Genomic DNA, 23,272 nt, shown 5'->3' with positions numbered 1-23,272 from the left:
ACAGGTTGGCGTGTTCCAATTCACAAAGCTCCTCCCCAAAATGAAACTTTATTAGATGCTGAAGCTTACACCCAAGCTTCTTCCTAAGGTGACCCTCATAGTGTTAAAAATGGGGGGGGGGGAATACATATAGTACCTTATTCTTTCGGCCATTTTGTCCGTATGAGCAACTGCGAGTATATATTCTGTGATTGATTAAATTCGACGTACTTTGACACCGACTCTTACTCCTGTGGCGCTTTTGCTGCATCGGACGAATTGCATTCGACACGACAATGCGAAACGTTTGACGCATATCCATACCTGATGTTTTATTGCACATGCTTTTCTTTTCTTCTTCAATTCTTTTTAAATAGAACACGTGATGAGAAATCTTGAAGCATCTCACGCTTGAGACATCTTTTTTTAATACTTTGAAAGAATGATAATCATTATTTAACTTATTATAATCATATAAATCATGTAAAACAGGAGACTCCAAAGTCACATTGTTGAATATTTTTGAAGAGATGTCATGACAGAGAAGCGCGGTATAGCAGCTTCGGCGGGCTTTTTTCCATCCTTGTTTTATAGTCAATAACCAAGAGACGTCCGCAAATTTCCCTGTCTTTACTTTCGTTAAGAGATCTCAGCGCCATGATTCACTAAGAAAACGCGAAATCTCTTCTAAAGTGCGAAATTTTAAGTTATAAACCTGCAATCTAACCACCCAATAATTGTTGTAAATTACATCGGCCAATTACAAACTCATCCAGAAAGAGAAATGATTATCTTAAATTAATTGATAAAAATACTTTCAATATTGTGATGCTTCTTTTACGCATGCACACAAACAGGTGTTCAGAAAAGGGGTTAAAATTTAGAACCTCGGTCGTGTGTTGTTGTTTTATAATCCCGCTTTTTCACACGAATAACTATATGATTTTTTTTTTACATTATTGCTAGCGAATAGTTTTTAACATTAATCTTTGAGCAAAATCATTGGTAATGGCAACTAATCACGCAAGGCAATATTCGACTAAAGCGCAAGTGATATTATTTTGTAAGCCTGCTTCTTTCTTCTATTTCATAAAAAGAAATAAAAAACAGCTTTCTAGCCTATGGATGCACAGGCAGCAATAAATATAGGAATTAAGAATCAAACTTGAAATTGCGGCTTTTCTTTTACGCGACTATAAGCCAATTAATACGCAGTTTTTGATGTCCATCCAAACGACTGCCTTTTAAGAGATGGAGACCGCCTTGTACGCAGCTGCAAAGCCTTTCTTGTTGACGTAACTGTCACTGATCAGGCGAATTTGCATCTTGTTTGTCATGGAAACAATAGATCCGGTTGGGCGATTGCTTCCACACAGCCTGTCAAAAAAGTGAAATAAATCGATAATTGAGCTCGGAACATCAAATTGTATTGAACTGAAGGATTCCCGTAAAGCATGGTATAATAACGTACCTTTAAATGTGAAATCAAATGTGTCTGTCCTTAAATAGGGATATTTTGAATGATGTTAGAGACGGCGTTGTTGAATGTGGAATTTTTTAATGACACTGATGTCATCGAAATAATTACTGCTATCTATGTCATTTGATTTTTATATTCCTTTTGTTTTAGTTGTAATTTAAAAAAAAAATATATATATAGTTGTGTTTATTTAGCTTTGTATCTTGTGCCATGAATTTGTGCGAACAGGCCTAAAGATGTTACAGTTGTTATTAAATGTGTTGGCAGCAGTAAACTGCCAGAAGTATATATTGAAGAGTATGATTTGGTCAACAGTTTCTTTTAACAAAACAGAAACATTTTATTACAAGGTTCCACAAAGCAGAAATTAGAGATTTGCAATGAGAGTTATTTGTTCAGGTTTTACCTAAATTAAGTGTTCAAAGGCCGTTTCATTCTTGGAGCGAAATGATCGACACGCAAAGTTATGACGTAACGGAAGCAAGTTTTCACGCATGAAATTCGCAAAAAAAAATCACCAGCAAATTTAAACTTTCGAATTTCGCCCCGAATGTCCCGTGCCGTTAACAATGCTTTGCATTCGTGTGAAATTTGAACCAGCCTTAAGAAAGGTTATTAAAACTATTCATAGACCCCTTGCACAAACCGCCACCAGGGGCCACGTTTTGTTGTAAAAGTCAGTGACAGACGGACAGACAGACATCAAGACCAAATTCTTACTTCAAGGTACCGATGAAGTCACTTCCCAAGTCGATCTCCAGCCTGTCCCAGGCGCAGGAGCTCTGCTCCTCGATGTCTAGATCCATCAAGTTCAACTCAACACGCTGATCAGAAGGCACCTATACCGCAGAGCGGATTCAGAGATTAAATTACAGGGAGCCGTTATCCCAAGTGAAGCACAAGTCTCATCGCAAATCTGAGTATAACTCGGAATTACATTGGGGGATTTGAAGATGTACAGTCCGCGCTATTTTAGAGATTCACCCCAAAAAGTAGATTTTTTGTAAGTTGCTTTTTTGCTAGAAATACAAACGTTATTTATTTGTTAATGAAAAATCGGCCCACATATAGTTATGGAATAATGTCTTAACTAATTGCGAATTATTTGCGGTCAGATAGTGCGGTCAGACAGTAATTTAGTTCTCGTGTGATTATGTGCGCAAAAGAAACTCAAAATAAAAGTCTTTTTCAGAGGATGTCGGAGATCCCAAAAGTTTTTTGTTTGAAGAGCTCGTTGAAGAGCATGGGCAGTGCATCGTTACCCGCAAGATGCATATCTTATAAGTTTATGCGGTACCCGCTGCTATGTACATCAGATTCGAACCAGCCGACCGATCCCGTTAGCTCGGTGGTCGAGTGGTAAGACATCTGCACTAGAAAGCAGGAGGTCGTGGGTTCGAGTCCCACCCGAGTGATTTTTTCCAACTTTCACTCGGGAGGTAACACACTGAGTATACAGTGTTTAAACGTCGGTGAAGGGCAAAACCTAATTTGATTTATATCTTATAAGTGTTATACAGTAAGTGGTGTAAGTGTACAAGATTGTTACAACGCACAAAACGCAATTCAGGTATTTTTTGACGGCCATAGACAGTAGCTTTCCATATTTTTTTTTGAAAAGTTGAAGTTGAAGACAGTCGCCTGAATGGCGTAGGACGTACCTCGATGTTGTAGATGCACTCTTCATCGCTGTTGTAAGTACCTTCGCCATAGTTCGGAGACGCGATGCAGCCAGCATTGCCATAAGTGCCTCCACATGTACCAGGAATCACCTCTTGGGAAATACAATCGGAACAGAAAGAGACGTAGAGGTTTAAATCATCTGCACTTATCCCAGAGATTGTTCTTAAGACAGTTGGATTGCCCAGTACATGTATTTGATAAATTTATAATTTGTGTTGAAGATGTATTTTTTGTTCTATCGTCATCGGCACCACGAACTGACACGCATGTGCGTGTGAGTGCCCTGCACGCGCGCGTATTTACAGAACCGGGATATTTTGGGTTTCACCCATTGATCTCCATATCCGGTTCGTTAGTAAAAACGTCATACACGCGCGCGCCTCCCTGATTACTAGCGCCCATTGGCTGCAAACACTCGGGCTGCGTAAACTTCCGGTTCCAATCGTGCAGAAAGTGCTGGAGGTGACGTCACACTAACGAACCGGATGGTTTCACCATTGAGCTATATTAAATTACTAGAGCGCTAACTTCGTGTACAAAGTAATGCCTGCTGGGCGCATCCATGTTTGTGAACAAACCTATGAAGACCTAGCACATTTGTACGGCTTTGCACGGCTATTTGCATATCTGCGTTTGTATTCCATACCGGTGCGTTATCGAAGCCAATACGCCCAAAACCGAAACGCACGATCAGCAAACGAGCGTGTCATTTTGCTATACGCAAACAGCGCAACGCGTGCACGTATTCGCTGCAGATGCTTTTTGCCGTCACGTTTTTTGAACCGTCAATGACGCGCTTAAGTTGTTTGCGTATGTTCTACTTGCGCGTTGCATGTAGAGTATCTAATTTCATTATGTTTTACAAACACGCACATGAATTCAAAATGTCTGCGCCCAGGACTGCTTCAAAGCGTCTCCGCGCGCAGAATGACGCGTTAGCGCTCTAGTAATTTAATACAGCTCTATTGGTTTCACGAACTGACATCCTCCACAGTGCGGCACTTTTTCACGAACTGACACTGATCTTAATTTCACCAATTAAAACGCTTTTTGATTAAAATTTTGTTTAAGCACACAAGTATACGGACGGATTAAATTCGTGTCAAATCTTTCAAACCGATTTTCTCCGTTCTGTATTGCCGCATCATACTTGGGTGTCAGTTCGTGAAAACGAAAATCTTTCTATTTCGCGTCAGTATCGCACTACTGGGTGTCAGTTCGTGAAACCGAAATGTTGATAAAAACGTAGTTTTCACGAACTGATACCCACTTGCTCGTGAGTGTCAGTTCGTGGTGCCGATGACGCTATATAGTTTAAGTATAGAAATAGTCATGTCATGCTCTTGCTTGTTCACATTGGTAAAATGAAAAGACACACAATTCTCACCACAATTTGTAGGGGCACGAGTAGTGGCCACAGCTGGTTGATTGGTGGTTATAGCTGGAAAAGGAGGGGGCGGGGCATTGGTTGCTACGGTGTTGCCATGGATGACGTAGTTGGCCTGGAATCCTGGCGCAGTGATGATGTTATCGGAGGAGAAAATCACCAACATCTGGTTACCGACTGACTCGATTTCTGGCGGGATGGTGGTACCACAGAACCTGTGAAAATAATGTTTGTTTTTAAATTTTTAAATACTTAAAAAAAAAGCAACCGTTATCAAATTGTTCTGGGCCGCCCGGCTAAGCTAAGCTTGGTTTTGCTCGGCATTATAGTCGAAGATCAGCTATGCCAAAGATGAGCTGGGCTTTTTACGCTTGAAAGCAAAACGAAATATTTGGTTTGTTTGTATTGGCTCCAGTACAGTATACCAAAACTCGAAATACTTACTATATGAAGCCTGCACGTTAACCTCGATTCAGGTTTTTTTGCGGATTGTTGGGTAAAGGGTTTAATATTATTTTACCCGACAACTGGTATAAAACTACCTCGTTATCATTAAATAATTTGAGGGTTAGAATTTTGCAAATTTTTGGAAAGAAAATTGACACCAAAGAAAGTTAATCAGAACTTGCACATTTTATATGTTTAAGGGTGTGGTCAAATTTTTGAAATTCAAGTTCCTCTGCCCTGTGTTTTTTTTTAAACATATCTTGATATTTGATCGAGTCCATTCATGTTAAATCAAAGACACTCAAATGCACTCACACTTGTCCGCCGGTAGAGATGTCAGTGCCTGCGCGTACAGTCAGCTTATCATAGCGACATGTCGCATCAGTCTCCAAACTAAATGCTTCAAAAGATAGCGAGATGGTGGAACCTGCCCCGCCCTAACAGAGAGAACGAAACATCCAAAGCATGTGCCTCAAATATGTGTTCCTTTTTTTCGAGAAAGGTTGAAAACTAACTCTTGGTTTGAAAGAGTTTGAATATCAATAGATTCTTTTTTCTCTCTTCAACTTGCTGCTTCAGTTCTTGTTTGTAGTTGAGTGGCACTTAGCGTTGTGACGAGATTCCCATGAGAGTGTAACAAATAAAAAGATAGTATCTTGTTTCATTACTATAATCAAAAATGTGTTTCTTAAAGCGCGTTTAAAAGTAGTCGAATGACCTTCCGAAATACTGCCCAAAAATCGTATCTTGAACAGATATAGAATTGCACAAAGCGTCTTTTGCACTGTTTCGTCTATTAACATGCTGTTACCCCAAAACAGTCGGTTTACTTGTAACAATTCGCTGTCGAGGGACAGGTATTAAGTATTTGCAATAATCGATCGTTTAAGGTACCATGATTTGCCAAGCGCAGACCGCATTATTTTGATATTGTGCCGGATATCCGGATGATTCCAGGGTACCAGTTAAAGCAGTCATCTTGCGGATGCATCCTGGAATAAAAACCAATATATAACATAGTTGAAAAAACGGGACTTTTTAAGACGTCTTCCCAAAGCGAAGATATATGTTCGTCGTGTACAATCGTGTACAAGTATAATGTTGCTGACTGATGTGCTTTAAGTTTTAATTGTTTCCAACAGACGCGGATCCGGGGGGGGGGGGGAAACCCCCCCAGCTCTGGCAAAAAGAATTATCATACAAATTCCTAAAAAATAATGCGAACCCCCCCCCCCCCCCACTGCTGTGACGCCCCCCCCCCAAAAAAAAATTATACTGGTATAATGTCCGCCTGTTCAAAATACGGTATACCATTCTGTAATCTAGTGTTAATAATCCTCGAATTTGAACAGCGCCCCCTATTGAAATATGGTACCAGCCCCCCCCCCCAGGCCAAGTGTCCGGAGAAAAAAAACCTGTGTACATTTTCAGATTTTTTTGCTGATGAACCCCCCTGCGAAAATTCCTGGATCCGCCCCTGTCCCACTGTGTCTTCATAAATACAACAAATGAACATGAAATACAACTTAGCTTGCCCATCCCAGATACAAACCGATTTTGTACGCGTGCAAAACTATTGTTACTTTGCCCAAAGGAGCGTTTTGGGGATTGTCTGATGCACAATGACATTTTTCTCCGGTCGGAATTCTCGATAAATTATACTGAAACACAATTATGCCTTTTATATCTTATACGTAATTGAACGTTGTTTCATAACAGTTAGCATTTTTCTTATTTCTATATCCGAAAACCTTCACCATGTAAACCAGTTGACGTTAAGACACATGTATTGCAAGCATGACAGCTCTCAACAAACAATAAAAGGCTTTAGCAATAGCACCAAAAGGTGCTTAAACGTTTGGATTCATTGAAATTAACTTTTGTTCATGTTCATTTGCAATAAGCTGGTCACGAAGTGAAAGATAACTAACCCAAGCTATCCGGATTGAACGATTCACAGTGGGTTCCGCTGTAGCCAGGCTTGCAGACACAAGTGCAGTCCTTTCCGATGTATCCCTCATTTTGGCATTGCAGATTGGTGTTACAATGATCTGTCGATGACAAAAAATGAACATCAACATTAAAATGAATAATGTGATTTGAGCTGCAGGCAGATTGTAATCGCGTGAAGTACAGGCCTATCACAAATCAATTCATAAGATCACAGTCAATCACAAGTCAAGTCACAAGCAACAGGGGCTGGTGCCACTACCGCAATTCATTTGGATAGCTTGCCACTAGCGCAGTAGTAGGCAGGGGTAGCTTTAGCATAGTGCTTACAATAATCTTTGCTATCAACCGCTGCCGCTGGCTAATCGCAAGGTGAAAAGAGAAGCCGGGTGTTCCATCCCCTGCCAGTACTCAGCCTCTCCCTCAACAAGACTCTTAAACAACGAAATACGAAGAAGAATCAAAGCTGGATGGCAAGCCTATGGAAGAAACAGCACCATCATGAAAGGCAACCTCCCAATTTGCCTGAAAAGAAAAGTGTATAACCAGTGCATCCTCCCTGCTATTTCATACGGAGCTGAAACCTGGACACTTACTTAAAAAAGGGAAAGAAAACTAGCAGCAGCTGAACACAATATGGAAAAGAAGTATGATAAAGATCACCCACAAGGACAGAAAAAAATATAACCATTGGAGTTCAACAATCAATCACTGGACACCGTATGAGAACAAACGAAATAGAGGGCGCCAGAGAAAAAAAGATGGGGAGACGAGCTGCAATAATACGAGGAAAGTCAATTGGTACCATCAAGCACAAAATAGAGACATTTGGAGATCTATATGCTGAGGCCTTTATCCTGCAGTGGATCGACAATGGCTGAAAGAGTATAAATATACAAAAATAATTTAAGAAAAACTCCTCTTCGGCCCGTTTTACCCCATACCCGCATTGGCAAACGGCGTCACCTAAAGTCAGTTGTTCAGTCTCTTCCGCATTATGTACGGAGCGCTACAGTACCATGGTTCCAACTTCCCATTTTTTTTTTAAATCTCTTTTTGTCCGTGACCGGGAAAAGTGTCTGGATACTGATTAAATGTCTAGCCCCATCTAGTCTGATTGCCGGATCCACCCAAAGCAGGCCCACCATGTTAGTTGAAATTGTAGCTCAACAGTCCTTGCGTCTGATGTCATATTTTTATCAATTGAACATTATCCATATCATTACCAGTATAAACACTCACCACTACAGCCAAACATGATGTTAGCCAGTTTCATGTCATAGAAACTGAAGTCGGCCCTGTTTCCCATCAGGAATTGGTCGACAGGATCAAGAGCCACGATAGTAGGCTCCCCATTAGCGCTAAAATACTGAGAAGTTAAACGACAATTGTTTTTAGAGTAACAAGGACCAATATGATAGACAATACCCCCAAAAAAACTATGGTGGCGTGATATATGTATAAGTAACAAATAAAAAAAGAGAAAAATTGACCTTCGCCAGTACCATCGTCAAACACTAATATTCGAAAAGAAGAACTTTTGTAATGGCTTGTGTTGATATCCACTGTTTATTTCTACACAAAACTACATGTACTGTTTGTAAAAACCAGGCATTAAATCAACCTCCAATTTCAAGTAATCACTTATATATTAAGTCCCTGCGAAATACTATTCCATTGCGCACAAAGGCCGATTTCTTGATTATAAACATCACTTTAACACTAACACTCTAGGCTATTCTGACAGTTCTATGCTATACATTTAGCGCATTGATGCATCTTGGCTCAGTTTTGAGCCACTAAGCAGAAACTAATGCTTAAAGGCATACGATCAATTGCGTTCTATGTATTTTGTTCGTTTCCAATAACACAACTCGAATTCCAAAGAAGAAAGTTCAAAACCTAACTTGTCGAAGTTTCAGCTCATTGGATATTAAATTGTCGATAAAACAGTGAAAACATAATACAAAACTTCCGATTACTAAACGCGATTTAGTCTATAGCACTCTTTATTTCCAGAAATCAGTCTATAGACTGATCGTTCGAAATAACCTACGTTTCAGGATTTCTTCTAAATGACAGCAAGCCAGACGGAAAATGCATGAGGTGTTTTTAGTACCATCAGTACCATATTTAATTCAAGTAAGCTTTACGATAATATTTCGGTACTTTTGGGATAAATGCAAATGATCCTATATGCCTTTACTCAAATCGAATGAGAAGCTGTCGCAATAAATACATAACAAGTTGGCTGTTTTACATGTTATGCTAAACAAAACTATTCAAGCTAAAGATAAGTTCTGTTCAAATTCAGCTCCATGATAACTCACCCCACTGCCGTAATGCATGATGGAGCTGATGTCATAGGGCACGTCATGGGTGCTGATCTGCGCAGTGGAATACTTGGCGAAGTTGATCTCCCTGCCAGGCTGCACGTTGTCATAGTTGACAGTGACCGCCTCGTCTCTGTCCGGCCGGGATTGCTCGTGATGCCAGCCGAGCGCATGCCCGATCTCATGGGCAATAGTACCTGCCTAAAAAAAATTAGGCGTTTTGAATGAAAGCCATGCCAGCCAATTCGTTATATTCTAAATACCAAATTGTCAAAATTCTGACTTGTTTGCTCTAGTTTTTAAGAACAGGAGGTGAACTCGTTGTGGAAAAGAAAACCCGCTGATCGTGAGGATTTCAATTATAGATTCCAATACAATTTCAGGAAATCGATAGCAATACAACCTATATCTTCAATAGACATTATGCGCAGCGGCCATCTTAGCGTGCATCTTTTGTTATTTTAAATCTTTATCGATTAATGATTGCCCTCTAGAATCACTGCAACGGATGGGGTATATGAAGAAATGTAGAGAAAAACATTACTTCACAAGTTGTGTTCTTAAGTAGTAAACGTAAAACCGTACCCAAATATGAATAGCATAATTATGTAAATGAACCGATTTCTGCAAAGAACATACTATAGAAATGACTGCTGTGTCCCTAGTAATGACTGAAGCATTTGGCAAGGTTCTTATTCATAGTAATCATCATGGAACAGTTGGTACAATGCTTCCGCCATTACTGGGGGCCATCATGATTGTACAGCGACGCCGTGCCTGTGATGCTGTACAAATAGAATATTGTACTCACTCCTGTGCATCCGTTTCCAATTGAAACCTGCTGTGCACCTGCTCCGATCATGCCCACGTAAGACGAACAGCTGGTAAAAGACAAATTGTGATTGAGAAATCAATAACTACATTAGATCAGTTCTGTTTGTATGGGCCAGTTTGCTCGTTAGTAGACACTTTATCCATCGAGCACTTTGATGACACGGAAACAAAATTGTAGAGCAAAGTTTAATGATGGACGCCAAACGCGCGGCAGCAATGGCGTTCCGGCTTTCTGTCATTATTCTCTCTTGAGAGATTAGTGGTATATCTGATGCTTTACTCATTTTTCGTGATAAACATTTTTCCTCTGAATCTATTTTCAATAATCTTTCTTCATGAGGAGTGTTTCCACATTAGTCTATACTCAATCAAAGTTACCACGAATAAGTTTAAACCTTGCCCGAAGTACAATCGACATGTATTGACTGTCAAAATTGTTAAATCCAATTGAAGTTTAACGGAAGTTGAATTCAAGCAATACTGAAGCAGCGACTGAAAAATGAAGTCGAATTTTTACTGTCAAAGATTCTTTCTGACATTTCAATCATCATTTCGATGGAAAAAATCCTGAACTTAAACAACTGTATGACTTTGCAACATTATGGCAATATTTTTCTTCAAAACGACATCATTACCAGACCGATCTTTACTTTGAGAAAACTTTCTGTCATTATATCGCAGTAGGCATTTTTTTTTCGGGTTGTAGGGATTGCAAATGATTCTACCTTGCCACACAGAGAATATCTACCACAGTTTGTGCAGTATGTTCAAGTTGCCATGCATATTATAAAAGACACCGCAAATCAAGTAACTACTGACCCTGATCCTTTGTAGAACTGGATACGATTCTCATGGCCCAGACTTGAGGCAACCTGTGCCGAGTACGGGACAAATTGAACACAAGACTCTTCGCTCCACAGACTCATGCCTGCCATGATGGCGTCTCGGTCGGCCTCTGAAAGGATCCGTGGGATAAAGAAGGGGAAACTTTCAGACGAAGGTGTTTGAGTGTGTTGGGGCAAATATAGGGAAAGCTTAGTCACAATTCACAAGTATAGACTTTGATACTTCTTTTAGCTCAAAAGTTGTTTCTGTAAAAAGACCCACGGACCCATTGAAGTTTTAATGTTGCTTTGGGGATAAAGGGGTCTGCTATAAAAAAAAAAAAAAAAAACAGGCCCAAACAGCGCTTGGTGTTGGACCCTCTGGTCTTTTAAACAAATCGCAGGATCTCAATATATATATATAAGTGTGTAGGCTTTTAAAGCTTTTTTCACGTACAGTATAAACATCAACTTTCGGCCAATTTAATTCAACTCTTCTCAACATATATTTCCATATTGCAAAGTGTTCAGTCAGGTAATTATACAGAAGATCAATATATAAATGATATTTGATAAAATGCAAGAATAACAATTATGTAAGACACAAATGAAAAAGGTGCAATTATGGAGGCATAGACAAAAGCCAATGTCTATATAGAAATGCCTTTTTTAAGACAAACAACTGGACAAACGAACTTACATCAGATCGTACAGGAAAGACGGAGAACGGAACAGGACAGACAAAATGTACAAAACAAAAACGAACCAACGGACTGGGATGTATTGAAAACTGTGTTTTATTGATGCTCAGTTTAACATCCTTATGAATACGGACATCACGTGGTAAACATGAACATTTTTAACGGCCTGCAAAGTAAAAGGACATGTTTCTGAGGTGGTTCTGTTTTCAAACGTCTTGTTTAACTTTCCAAACTAAACAATAGCGGGTTGAACATGTGAAACTAACTTGGGCGACTTCCAACTCATTTGAAAGGCATAGATGATCGTTTGCTTTGCATGCATTTTGTTCGTTTCCAAAAAATAATTCCTCTCAAACCAAAAGAAGAAAGTTCAAAACCTAACCAGTTTCAGCTCGGTAGATATTACAATTTTCGTGAAAAGCCGTGCACAATCTTATGCACACGAAACACGCTTTCGTTAATAGCACTCTTTTGTAAAAACAATTGACCAATCGTTGGAAATGACCTACATTTGTAAATTTCGTTTAAATGACAGCAAGCCATATTTCACAGGGGTTTTAGTATCAGTACAATCTTTAATGCGAGTAAGTTTTTTTATGATAATTCGGTAGATTACTTTTGGAATAAATGCAAATGATCCTAAACAAAAAAAGGTCCCTGGCCAGTTTGACCCATAATCCGTGTTCTATTTGCCCTAATCCTTTACAGGGTCAAAATTGACAATTTCCAATGTCAAAATGGCACTTCTATGACACATGTTCCGAAACCTTCTCTCTAAATTCCAAAGAGTGAAATTAGGGACTAGACGTATTAGAGTGAAAATCACTCTCATTTTCGATTCACAGTCTGAAAAAATGAACCACTTCAGTCGAAGCTCGAATGAAACCTCGATCCTTACGATTAAAGAAATTTCACTCTAAAACGTCTAGTCCCTAGTTTCCGACTGTGGGGGTGAATCTTCACGCGAATGGAGTGAATTTTCACTCTTTAGAATTTAGAGAGTTGGCAAAATTGTCATCTTGACCCGGAAAGTGTCGATTTTGACCATGAACATTGTCAGGCCAACTAGAACCCTCTTTCCGGGTCAAATCCTACCCCTGACTTGTTAGTGTGTAGCCTACCTGAGGAAGAATCAAACTCATAAGGCACCGTGTTCTGAGGCCATCGGTAGTTCAGGTAGGCGACGGCTTTCCGCTTTTCGACTCCAGTCTTGCCCTCTTCGATCAGCTCCATGACTTCCTGCATCTGTTTGGGAGTCAGTAGCATGTCCGACTGGAACGCACCCACAGTGTCGTCGATCTCCTCCGCCGGCTCGGGCCGGACGGACCCGGTCCCGTGGAGCTCTTGGAGAACTTTTCCCTGAAAGAAAACAAGAAAATATAAACATGATGTTACAGATCGCGTATAAAAATGGCTAATTATAGATAGGCATGTTTCAGTGCTGCATGCCTATCTACAATTTATCACATTTGATGCTCGCGAGTGGATAAAATATTCATCGCATTGAGCTATGGCAGAAAATTGAAGGAAACTCTTTATTTGAAATCGACTGTTTGACAGGAAAATATTTGTTGAATGGATACGAAACATTATGCTAACGAATAAAGACTTTTCAAGCAAAGCTGATATGATACCATCGTTCACTTTCGAGTTGTGATCCTAACTGTTCAAAAGCACCGATTTGAAAACATATCTAAATAACGGCTTCAAAGAGTGTTAATAAAAAACAATTTCAGAGAAGTCAATCAACATTGGGCAAGTTCGAGCAAGGACCAGTGGTTAACTAGTGGTTGGTTCGTGACGTACCACTGAAGTTAAAGTGCGAACGACTCTAGTGAAACTACTGCTTGTCATGTCAACGACCGTCAAGAAAATTGCCGTCGCACAATTATTCAACTCTTGTTTCTAATTCTCTATATTTACACAAATTGTTTGAATGTGTATAGTTTAGGACATCTTACATAATCGCCAATATCATTGTACAATAGTGACAAAAGTCATAATCGTAAACTAACATGGAAAAACTGTGCAATGAAAATGAAATTTAGCGCTGACAGTTTCTTTTTCCGCCATTTTTGGTGATAGTTTGTCCCCTCTGCACTATGCTAGGACAAATGCTATTGATAACAAGCTAAATTGTTATTCCAAATATTATAAATTGCTGGTTCCAAATAGTCGACTACCGTAGTCACCCATCGTCGACTAGACAGGGTTCGGGCTAACTTTAGTCGAACTGATGGTTAACCATTGGTCAACAATACTTCTTGCACGAACTTGCCCATTATTGCAACCGAAAACAATTATGAAGGAGCTCGCCAGCGGCGTAGCTGCCAGGGGCGTGGGGGGCACACCCCTACCCTCCCCCATAAAAATCCGCTTACCCCCCCCCCTCTCTCCCGATCAAAACCCTGTTATCCGCGAGGGCTGTTTATTTGAACGTGCCGCGGCAAACGAATAGCGCTAACTATTGTCTGACAATTACCATTCTATCGGTTTTGAACAGCGCCATGGTGTCCATCCCCCCCCCAACCTATTTTATTTTACGGAGGGCGGGTGTCAGGTGAAAAAAATCCTGTCTACCTTTCAGCACGGAAGAAATTTGGCGCCCCTCCATTGTAACATTCAGCTCCCCCACTCGCCCCCCCCCCCGGATGAGAATCCTGGCTACGCCACTGGAGCTCGCATGATAATTACCGTCATATTTAGTATCATACACAAGCCAGTAAAAAGCCATAATAGGTATCTTCAAGTCAATCTATAGCCTACTCTAAACCAAAAAAGTATCAAAAATTACCTTCGCCATTCTGTAGTCTTTGCTACGGCCAGCCACCAAGTGGCAGACCGCCAGAACCGCTCCAAGAAGAACGCACAACTTCATGGTTAACATCGCAAATTAGATCGTGCCTACTACGAAGTCCCGATCTAGTGTGGCACTGCGATTTGGAGTGGCTTTTATACCTTTCTGCTACCCAAGTAAACAATTGTTTTACTAAAGTAATTAAACATAAGTACACTAATTGCGAAACTAATTAATCCTCGCCTGTCGATCGATGACCGTACCCGAATTTCGAACAAACATACATTTTTTGGTTGTCTGGACAAAAAGTATAAAATTGAAGCACGTCCGTGACATTTATGCATCGGCGAGGTGTTATGAAGAGAATTTGTTGTTTGTTTGACGCCGCGGAATGTGTTATTTGTTTACCAGTATAATGTTTTGTTGAAACACGATCCATGCATGCAGTTAGAAGCTGTTTACTTTAATTCGGCTCGTTTTGAGTATTGGGCTAGAAAACGCCGACTTGAAAGCAAACTTTGAAATGAGCATTCAGTTTCTTACGATAGCATACGATGATGCGTTTTCAAACATACGAGTTTGTATTTATATTTTGGTGTAGGCCTACAGATACACATTAAATTAATTATCAGTAACTTCAGTCATTTTAGCAGGCAGAGGTGACAGAAAATAAACAGGTTTTGTCACTTTGTTGTCATCTACGCAGAAAATAAAGAAACAAATTCAATTGCGAAGTTTGAGTCTTTTATTTACCCACAAATAATTTGCTTTCTAAATCAAAACCGTTAATTAAAAGTTGTATCGACAAAAAAAGGGGGATTTCTAGAGCGTGTTGATATTAAAATTTAATGCAGTGGAGATTATTTTTGGCGTGCCATTTTGGCGTCGGTAGTTCTAATCAGAGGTCGTTAGAGAGAAACATGTGTATGATTTAGGGTGCGTGTGCAATGTTTCAATCAATTACTGAATCCATCGGTAAAACAAAAATATAGCACAACTGAAATCATGGAATGGTCCCATATACAAACGCCTATGTAAATGATCATAATGTATGCCTAGAGCTGGGCAAGCAAGCTGCGTTTGGATCAGCTAGAATTTGGCCCTTTTTGACGAAAAACATTAAAGGCTACGTTCCTGGTCATAAATTGTTAGCTAACCTCAGCGTCTCAGGTTCGTTTGATTTTGGCATAAACACTTACATGAATCAGAGTATCGGTTGTCTAATTCAGAGCATTGCGTATCGTCAGGATTGCGTGTGGTTCTTAAATTGTTTTTTTAAATTTATTTATTTCACACAACATCCAACTGCGCAAGCGCCATAGACGGATGGATACATTGATTATTATTTACAATAAAACTGTAACAATTAAAAAAAAATTGCATAAGAATAAAGTCATCAAAACGTTGAATTAAAAAAACCCCTCAAACCCACAAGATGAAACAGGCAGGCGCGGATCCTGGGGGGTTCAACCCCGCCCCAGCTCCGTCAAAAAATATTGTTTTTCATAGAAATTCCTTAGAAATAATGCGAACCTTCCCCCCCCCTGCTTTGACAACCAAAAGAATTATACTGGTAATAATGTCCGCCTGTGCACAAAATACGGACAGAGCCAGCTTAGTTAGGGGGTATTAGTACACTATTCTGTAATAATAGTGTTAATAATCGTCAGATTTGAACAGCGCGCCCATTGACAATATGTACGAGCCCCTCCCCCTTCCACCTTTTATTATTTATCGGGGGGAGGGGGGAAGTGTCCGGAGAAAAAACCCTGTCTACATTCTAGAATTGTTTGCTGATGAACAAAAATTCCTGGATCTGCCCCTGAACAGGCTAACTCTGGGCCTGACTATCAATCCATGAAGGTTGTCCCGTATTGAAAATTAATGTAAAATAAATAATGGTAATCCCACAATTAAAATCAAGACATCAAAACATTAAACGCATAGTAAGATGCACAATAAAATCAGACAGGCTCACTCTGGGCCTGTCTTATCAATCCATGATGGTAGTCCCACATAAAATACCAGGATGGTAGTTCCATAATTAACACAACATGACAGAAATCATGACAGCTTTAAACTGGACCACTCTGACGAAAGCAACTGAGAGTGTTTCCGTAAGCAGAAGATAAGTGATGCTTCATTCTATAAATTTAGGGTGCAAAGTGTGACATTTTTCCTGTCCCTGTCACCTTTATTAGTACTTTGCTATTCAAGTATCGGTAAGAATTGACATCAATTTTTTTTAAATTTGTTTGGTTGGTTGTTTGCTATTCACAATCACTCTTGGAGAATCACTACATTTAGAAGTGCATCAGAATTATATAGTCATAGATGTCGGATGTAATAGAGAAAGAAAAAAGTAGACCCCAAATTTATAGAACGATCCATATGTAATTGGACTACGTTCTTGTAAACACATGGCCAAAGAGGTTAAAAGGTTTATAAGTAATATTTACAATCTTAGAACTGTCGTCTGATTATCAGTATTCCTTGTATTGTGATACTAAATTTTATCACTTAAATTTTAGCAGAAAACTATTGTTAAATTTGTATTTACAAGAGGACACATTAATTAAAGCGGAACAGTTCAATCAAATTGAATGAGGTGTCTGTAATTAAGAACCATTGTCTTTCAACAGCATGCCTTTATAAGGTTTTTTTATAAGCAACCATGCAATACATCATGTTTATGTACATTAGATAATGCGATACTGCAATCCAAAAGCAAAGTTAATATTCAGTGCAAAAATGTTATTTGGCGTTATCATTTTGTTGTGTTCAAGACTACTTTTAGTTTGACAAGGCGGATCTCGGTAGGGCGGAAAATATATCAACAGGCCTACATTGTTTTATAAGTAATTGAGTGAAACGTGCCGCAAACGTTATAAAGTTAAATCATTTTGATACATCCGGTAAACAAAGATTCGATTTATCAGATTAAAGTTATATTTGCCAAACACCATATTTTTCCCCATAAGGCCAAAAAAAAAAATAAGTCGGTCTCTGGTCAGCGCGCGCGTCGATTTTAATCATGCGCGTCAATCTTTTTTTTCCCCAAAATGTTCCGCGGTAGCTCCAACAGCGCCCTCTATTGCCGCACCTGCTCAATTTTTTTTTTTACCAAAGAGCACCAAGGAATGGGAAATTGCACCAAGGCAAATGATCAAGAGCACCAAGGCAAATTATGGAGGACACCAATGTACATGAGGACACCAAAAAAAGCAAAATAGTACCCCACCTTGTCTGTACAATCCAAGCTTGAAGAAAAAAAGAAAGAAAAAAAACAAAAAACAAAAACCAAAAGCGTCCCCGCGTCATTTCCGGAACTTTGGTCTGACCAGAGACCGAAACATTTTTTTTGGCCCAATGGTGAATGTTTACAGCTGCAAGTTATTACATTCTAAGCGATTATAACCAAGTGAAAACTAAAAAAGTATCTGAAAGCAGATAAAATACGCTGGGCTTCACCGGCGCGGGCTTCAGTGACGCCTAAAAATGATGCCTATGACAATTTTAGGGGCTTTTCTAAATACAAAAAGCGACAAATCCCGGAGAAATTAAAAGAAAATGCCCCGAATATCTGGACCTCTGTACATTTTCAATGGACAGCTTGCGCTTCTTGCCGCCAGGTTCATTATATGCGCATGTGTGCATAAAGGTCCATTGCGGCGTTACATTGAGTGGATTAGAAAACCAGAGAAGAAAGAATCCTTGTTAGAACTGCTGTGAATACCCCTGCCATTCTCGACTTATTAAAGTTGTGAATTTATGTTTGGTCACAACAGAAAAAGGATCACGAAATTCAGCTTTTCCAGTGGAACAATTTATTTAAATAATATATGAAAAGCATCTTTTGGGATCGATACACATTTTTATTTACACGTACGGAGGAAACATCACCTTAATTCATGTTTAATGATCATCAGTTACAACGTGCAAAGTAAATATAGATTTAGTTCATCGAGAAGTGAAAGTAAATTCTGAAATACATTTATGGAAATTATAATGGATGTTTTAGTGTGTTTATGTATAAATAACACCTAACTTGCGGTTTGATGACGTCACAGGATTTGAAAGCCGAAGGTCAACATTGTGCCGGATATCATTACTTGTGCTATGAAAATAAGTCACTTGACACGGATCAAAATGATGAATTTGATCTTTAAAAAAAGAAAAACTTAAGATTTTTAATTCTCCCTCCATTTACTTCCGGTCGCTGATGACGTCATGATTCTGAAACTTTGCAAAGCCATTTGCGGTTGTCCAAATAATATCTAGGGGCAATCTGGTAAAATTTTGAAGAATGGTTTTTAAATCTCAAAAGTTCAACTGTCTTTGATGTGCCGCTAGAGGGCGCCCTTTTGGGTGATGACGTCATCATGCTTTTTGTGTTGACATTATCATGAAAATTATCATAAAGATACTGTCACACATATGGGACCCCTCACACCCCAAGTACCACCCCGGGGGGAGGACACAAGCGGCCAGACCACCATCTAGTGGCCGCAACAGGAAACAGCGCCACCAACCGACTGGTGGAGCTTCGTTCTGAGGATGACTAGTGAAACTAGTCGAAACGTAAACGAAACTACGAAAGTAATTGGCTGTGTTTATAGAAAATTCATTTACAAATTTGTGTTGACATTCCTCACTAAGCACTTCCATAATGTGTTTGGGTGTACTAAAATGCTTACATTTTCATTGCACCTCCTTTAACACCGGAAGTAAAGGTCAAACCGTGGGCTTTGTGCCAGGGAATCCAAAATATTGCCAAAGGTAATGTGTAATTGATGATCACAAAGAATGAGAACGGAACATTCATTAAAAAAATTATATAGTTCAAAGTAATTACTAATTTTTTTACCTTAAATTGCTTGTAATTTGGTACCGTATGACGTCATGATTACGTCACAACATTTTACATATCTTTGGACCGGGGTCCAAGTTTCTACAAGATTTTATCATTATCCATGCATGAATCGTTTTGAAAGAATTAGGCTCGTTTTGATTTTGAAGCTTCTGTCTTATTTTAAATTATGAATAACTTTGACCTTCCGGTAGCTTCGGAAGTGAATGTCAAGCGATTTCACATACGCGACAATAAACGATTATCCAATAATGATCTATCCGATTACAAAGTATAAACATATTTGATCATATTTTCATGACGGAGAAGTAATATGCACACCTTTAAATCAGGGTTGATGTTGGTTCAAAGTTACAAGTTCATAGATAAACCGTTTAGAAGAATACCCGCGGAGAATTATTGTCCAGGAAAAAAGAAGGAAAGACAGAAAGATGGAAAGAAAGAAAGAACATATATTAACACAATTTCAAAACAGTAAAGAAGAAACTTTTTTACCATTTCAAACAGGTGATCGGGTCGTATCCTTCATTGAAGCACCTTATAATTGTCCCTATCACCAACTTTCAATATTGCTACTAACTTGTCACAGTGCTGATCTTGACCTCTTTCACAAAGGCCATGTTTGCTCAGTTATCCATGACAATGACATTGTAGTGGCGTAGCATCCGTGACAGGAAAGGGAGTAAAAAGGGGGTTATGTGCCCCTTTTTACGTCTATCCCAATCAGAATGACATTGCTACGCGCCTGTAATATCATTGGATATAACTGGTCTGTTTCATAGTAGTTGCCGCTTTCTGAAATATTCATTAGGTACATTTCCAATAACTTACATTTATAAATGGGTATTTTTTTAGAGACACTCTGTAGAGGGCGGGGCCAACTCCATCCAGTGGTATTTTACCAATAATTTTTAAACGAAAGTGCCAGCACCTCGCAAGCGCGAATACTATTATGGTACATGTAGTAATACTTTACGCTGCGGGGGACACTCGAATTGTGTCACCTACTGTGCGATAGTACTTGCCCCACTTTTTGAAATGAAAATATGGCTACCTTTTTCATCTGTAAAAAAAATTGGGTTTCCCTGGGTTGTTCCGGGGAAACATTTTTTTTGCACATAGAAAAGGTTTGATTCTTCTCAGTAGAATAGGACCTGGGGCAAATTTTACTAAAAGTGTAATTTTAAACACATATTACTCGGGTTTTAGCACCAATTTGTGTTTAGTCTTCGTAAAAAGAATAAGAACAAATATTTTGTAAAAACAAAAAATACCAGAGACGCCATCATGGTTGATTCTTCAGACAGATTAGCTCCCAGAACGTGAGATCGGTGTCGGGATATCCAGGGGGAAAGGCTGCGGTAGAGGCGTAACAGCTCGGTGTTCCGTGACTCGAAGAAACCTTGGTTCTTTCCGTAGCGAGATTTTCCGTATTCAACTGTTTCCGGCAGAGGACTGTCTGATACCATCGTAGAGTCAGTGCATTCGAAGCTGTTTTACCCGCCCAATCATAAAACCATGTATTTATACAGCCGCTTCCTGCTAGCTCTTCGGTGGACGAATTCTTGGAAGATATTTTGACCATATTTAGTCCATTTTTCGAATCACATTGGCATTAATTGGAGAATTCCTTGCGCAACGTTTTGGCACGATAATTCAATGCAACAGAGTATTACAAGTTGTGTCATTTTGTCGTCGGTATAGTTGTAATCAGGAGGCAAAAATTGTGTATGATTTACGGTGTGCGTGTTTCGCCAAAAATGAATCTATCAGCAAAGCAGTAAAGCACACATGCAGTACTCACTGAACGGCCTGCAATACACAGACGTTCATATATGTAACTTGTCCATGTAGGCCTAAAGCAATCGTACGGTTGGAGTAGGAACTTTTTTTTGGTGAAAAAAAAATTAATGGCATCATTCCTGGTCGCAAATTTTTAAATGCCCCGAACATCTTAGGCTTGTTTCATCTTTGGCGAGACCATCGCATCACACGGTTATTTGCAATTAACCGAAGATGTATATACATGTATCTACCGATTTATCGAGAGATCTTAGTGAAGATAGGACTGGTACCAAACACCCTATTAAAGTATTCCGTCTGAAATGGTGTCATTCGGAAGAAAACAATCATTGACGGTTTTCTTAAAAAATCTGTGTCCGAGGGCACAGATTTCCACGTGAGTTGGCATCGAAATCCAGTCAAGACACCAAAAACTGCACACGTTTTCTCTGTATATGCACCGTTCTTATGATGTTTGGCAATTTTGTTGTTTCAAACAAAAATCAGAAATGCACAAAAGGCAGATGTTCCCATGTTCCTTTAATGGTCTAATGAAAACGTCACAGGAGCGCGGTATGTTTCGCGTGCATTTTTTTTTACCATAATCCATAACCGAATCATTATTGAGTCGAGAATCGCTAGCGCAACGTTTTGGTATTTAGAAAGTCAATACAGCTGAGGTTTATTACACACTTTGAAATATTGACATTGGTGGTTCTAATCAGAAGTCGTTAGAGAGAAACATGAGTATGATTTAGGGCGCGCGTGCATGATTTGATCAAATACTGAATCCATCAGTACAGTAATAAAATAACACAAAATAATGTAACCGCGGAATGGCCATCAAAGTAAAAATGCCATTGTGAATGGTCCATGCAGGCCTAGCTATGTCCCTGTAAACACAGAGGTGTTAGGACTGGCTAGAATTGAATTCAGTTGTTTTTATTCATGGACGAAAACATTTAACGGATACATTCCTGGTAACAAGTTACCATTGGCCCTCAACATCTCCGCTTTAGTTTTTAATTTTGAAATAAACACTCGCAGCTTAGGAGCGCGGTCTGTTTCGCGTGTTTTTCTTCAATTATTTCTTATTGACCGAAATCATGGCGGCTTCGAGTCGGCATGCTCAGCACTATCTCGCTGAGACTTTCTAGCATGTCGACAATAAGTTCATGTGTAAGGTTCGTTCTTGTAAACACATCAGCTAATTCCTTTGCTGAAAAAACGGTAAAAGGCCGTTTTAGTTGTGACTTATCTAGAACTATAAACAGTTTCTAATTAGCAGCATGCCATGCTCATGACTTATAAAATGTATCACTTTAACAGAAGTTTAAATTGTTTTACATTTTTATTTAAACAAGAGGACATACTCATCAAGTATAGAACAGTTCAATCGATTTGAGTGAAGTGTCTATATTTGAAAAACAATTGTCAAACAGCAGGCTTTTTTGTAATGTGTTTTTAAAGCGATCATGCAATAGCCTGTGTGTACATTATATGCGCGATATAAACACCAATCTAAAAACAACATTTATGTTCAATGCAAAAAAACCTACGTTGCTTGTATCTTTTTTAAGGTGCCCTATATAAATTAACATTGACAATGCGGATGTTGACTGGCGGAAATTAGTATGTTAATAGGTCTACAGTTGTTGTGATAAAAACGTGACCAAAAATGATGAGTTCATTCGTTTGCTTCTTTCGGCACAAAGATTATAACCAAGTTAAAACCATAATACACAGTTAAAACAACTGGTTCTTCTCAGAACCATACAACTCAAGAGACATACCATTCATATGGTGTTACCGCAAACCTTCCATTATTTGTTCATGTCCACCTAGCCTTTCGCCAAGACCATCGTGGCTTAAAGCTGCGAAGCTGTGAGCGACTGGAGCGAAAAGTAATTCAGCGCGCACGAGGCGAAGCCACGAGGCCTTTTCTACCTTGATTTTGTTGAATTATATTCATTTTTTTATGCAAATAAGTAGAGTGCTGAAAGGTTAACCAATCACAACGCGCGCGGATTTTGCCTAGTTGCGGTTATTTGTGAAAGAAAGGTGAGTTAATATGGAAATCGTAAGAGGAAATAACTAAAAAAATAAGTTCAGATAAAACAATAAGTTCATACACTCAAATAATATCTTGAAATACTTTTATAAGCAAAATTATAATAAGATAATAAAAGAACAATTACACTGACA

General features: G+C 39.1%; 1 protein-coding gene across 1 annotated transcript; it reads right to left on the bottom strand.

Moving 5' to 3' along the window:
* Positions 1-489: 489 nt before the first annotated feature.
* On the bottom strand, positions 490-20,754 carry LOC119727947 (blastula protease 10-like). Its single transcript, XM_038200027.1, has 13 exons — positions 20,560-20,754; positions 12,740-12,977; positions 10,913-11,048; positions 10,071-10,140; positions 9,257-9,460; positions 8,169-8,295; positions 6,908-7,027; positions 5,871-5,968; positions 5,292-5,413; positions 4,530-4,744; positions 3,121-3,233; positions 2,180-2,298; positions 490-1,356 (listed from the first exon to the last, which is right to left on the bottom strand). Exons 1-13 carry the CDS (start codon positions 20,752-20,754, stop codon positions 1,224-1,226), a joined length of 1,890 nt encoding a protein of 629 aa, XP_038055955.1. The 3' UTR covers positions 490-1,223.
* Between the last annotated feature and the right edge of the window lie 2,518 nt (positions 20,755-23,272).

The sequence above is a fragment of the Patiria miniata genome, unplaced genomic scaffold (genome assembly GCF_015706575.1).
Source record: "Patiria miniata isolate m_02_andy unplaced genomic scaffold, ASM1570657v1 HiC_scaffold_20, whole genome shotgun sequence".
Lineage (NCBI taxonomy): Eukaryota > Metazoa > Echinodermata > Asteroidea > Valvatida > Asterinidae > Patiria > Patiria miniata.
Note: the sequence above shows the minus strand (reverse complement) of the source record. Positions and strands in the feature narration are given on the sequence as shown.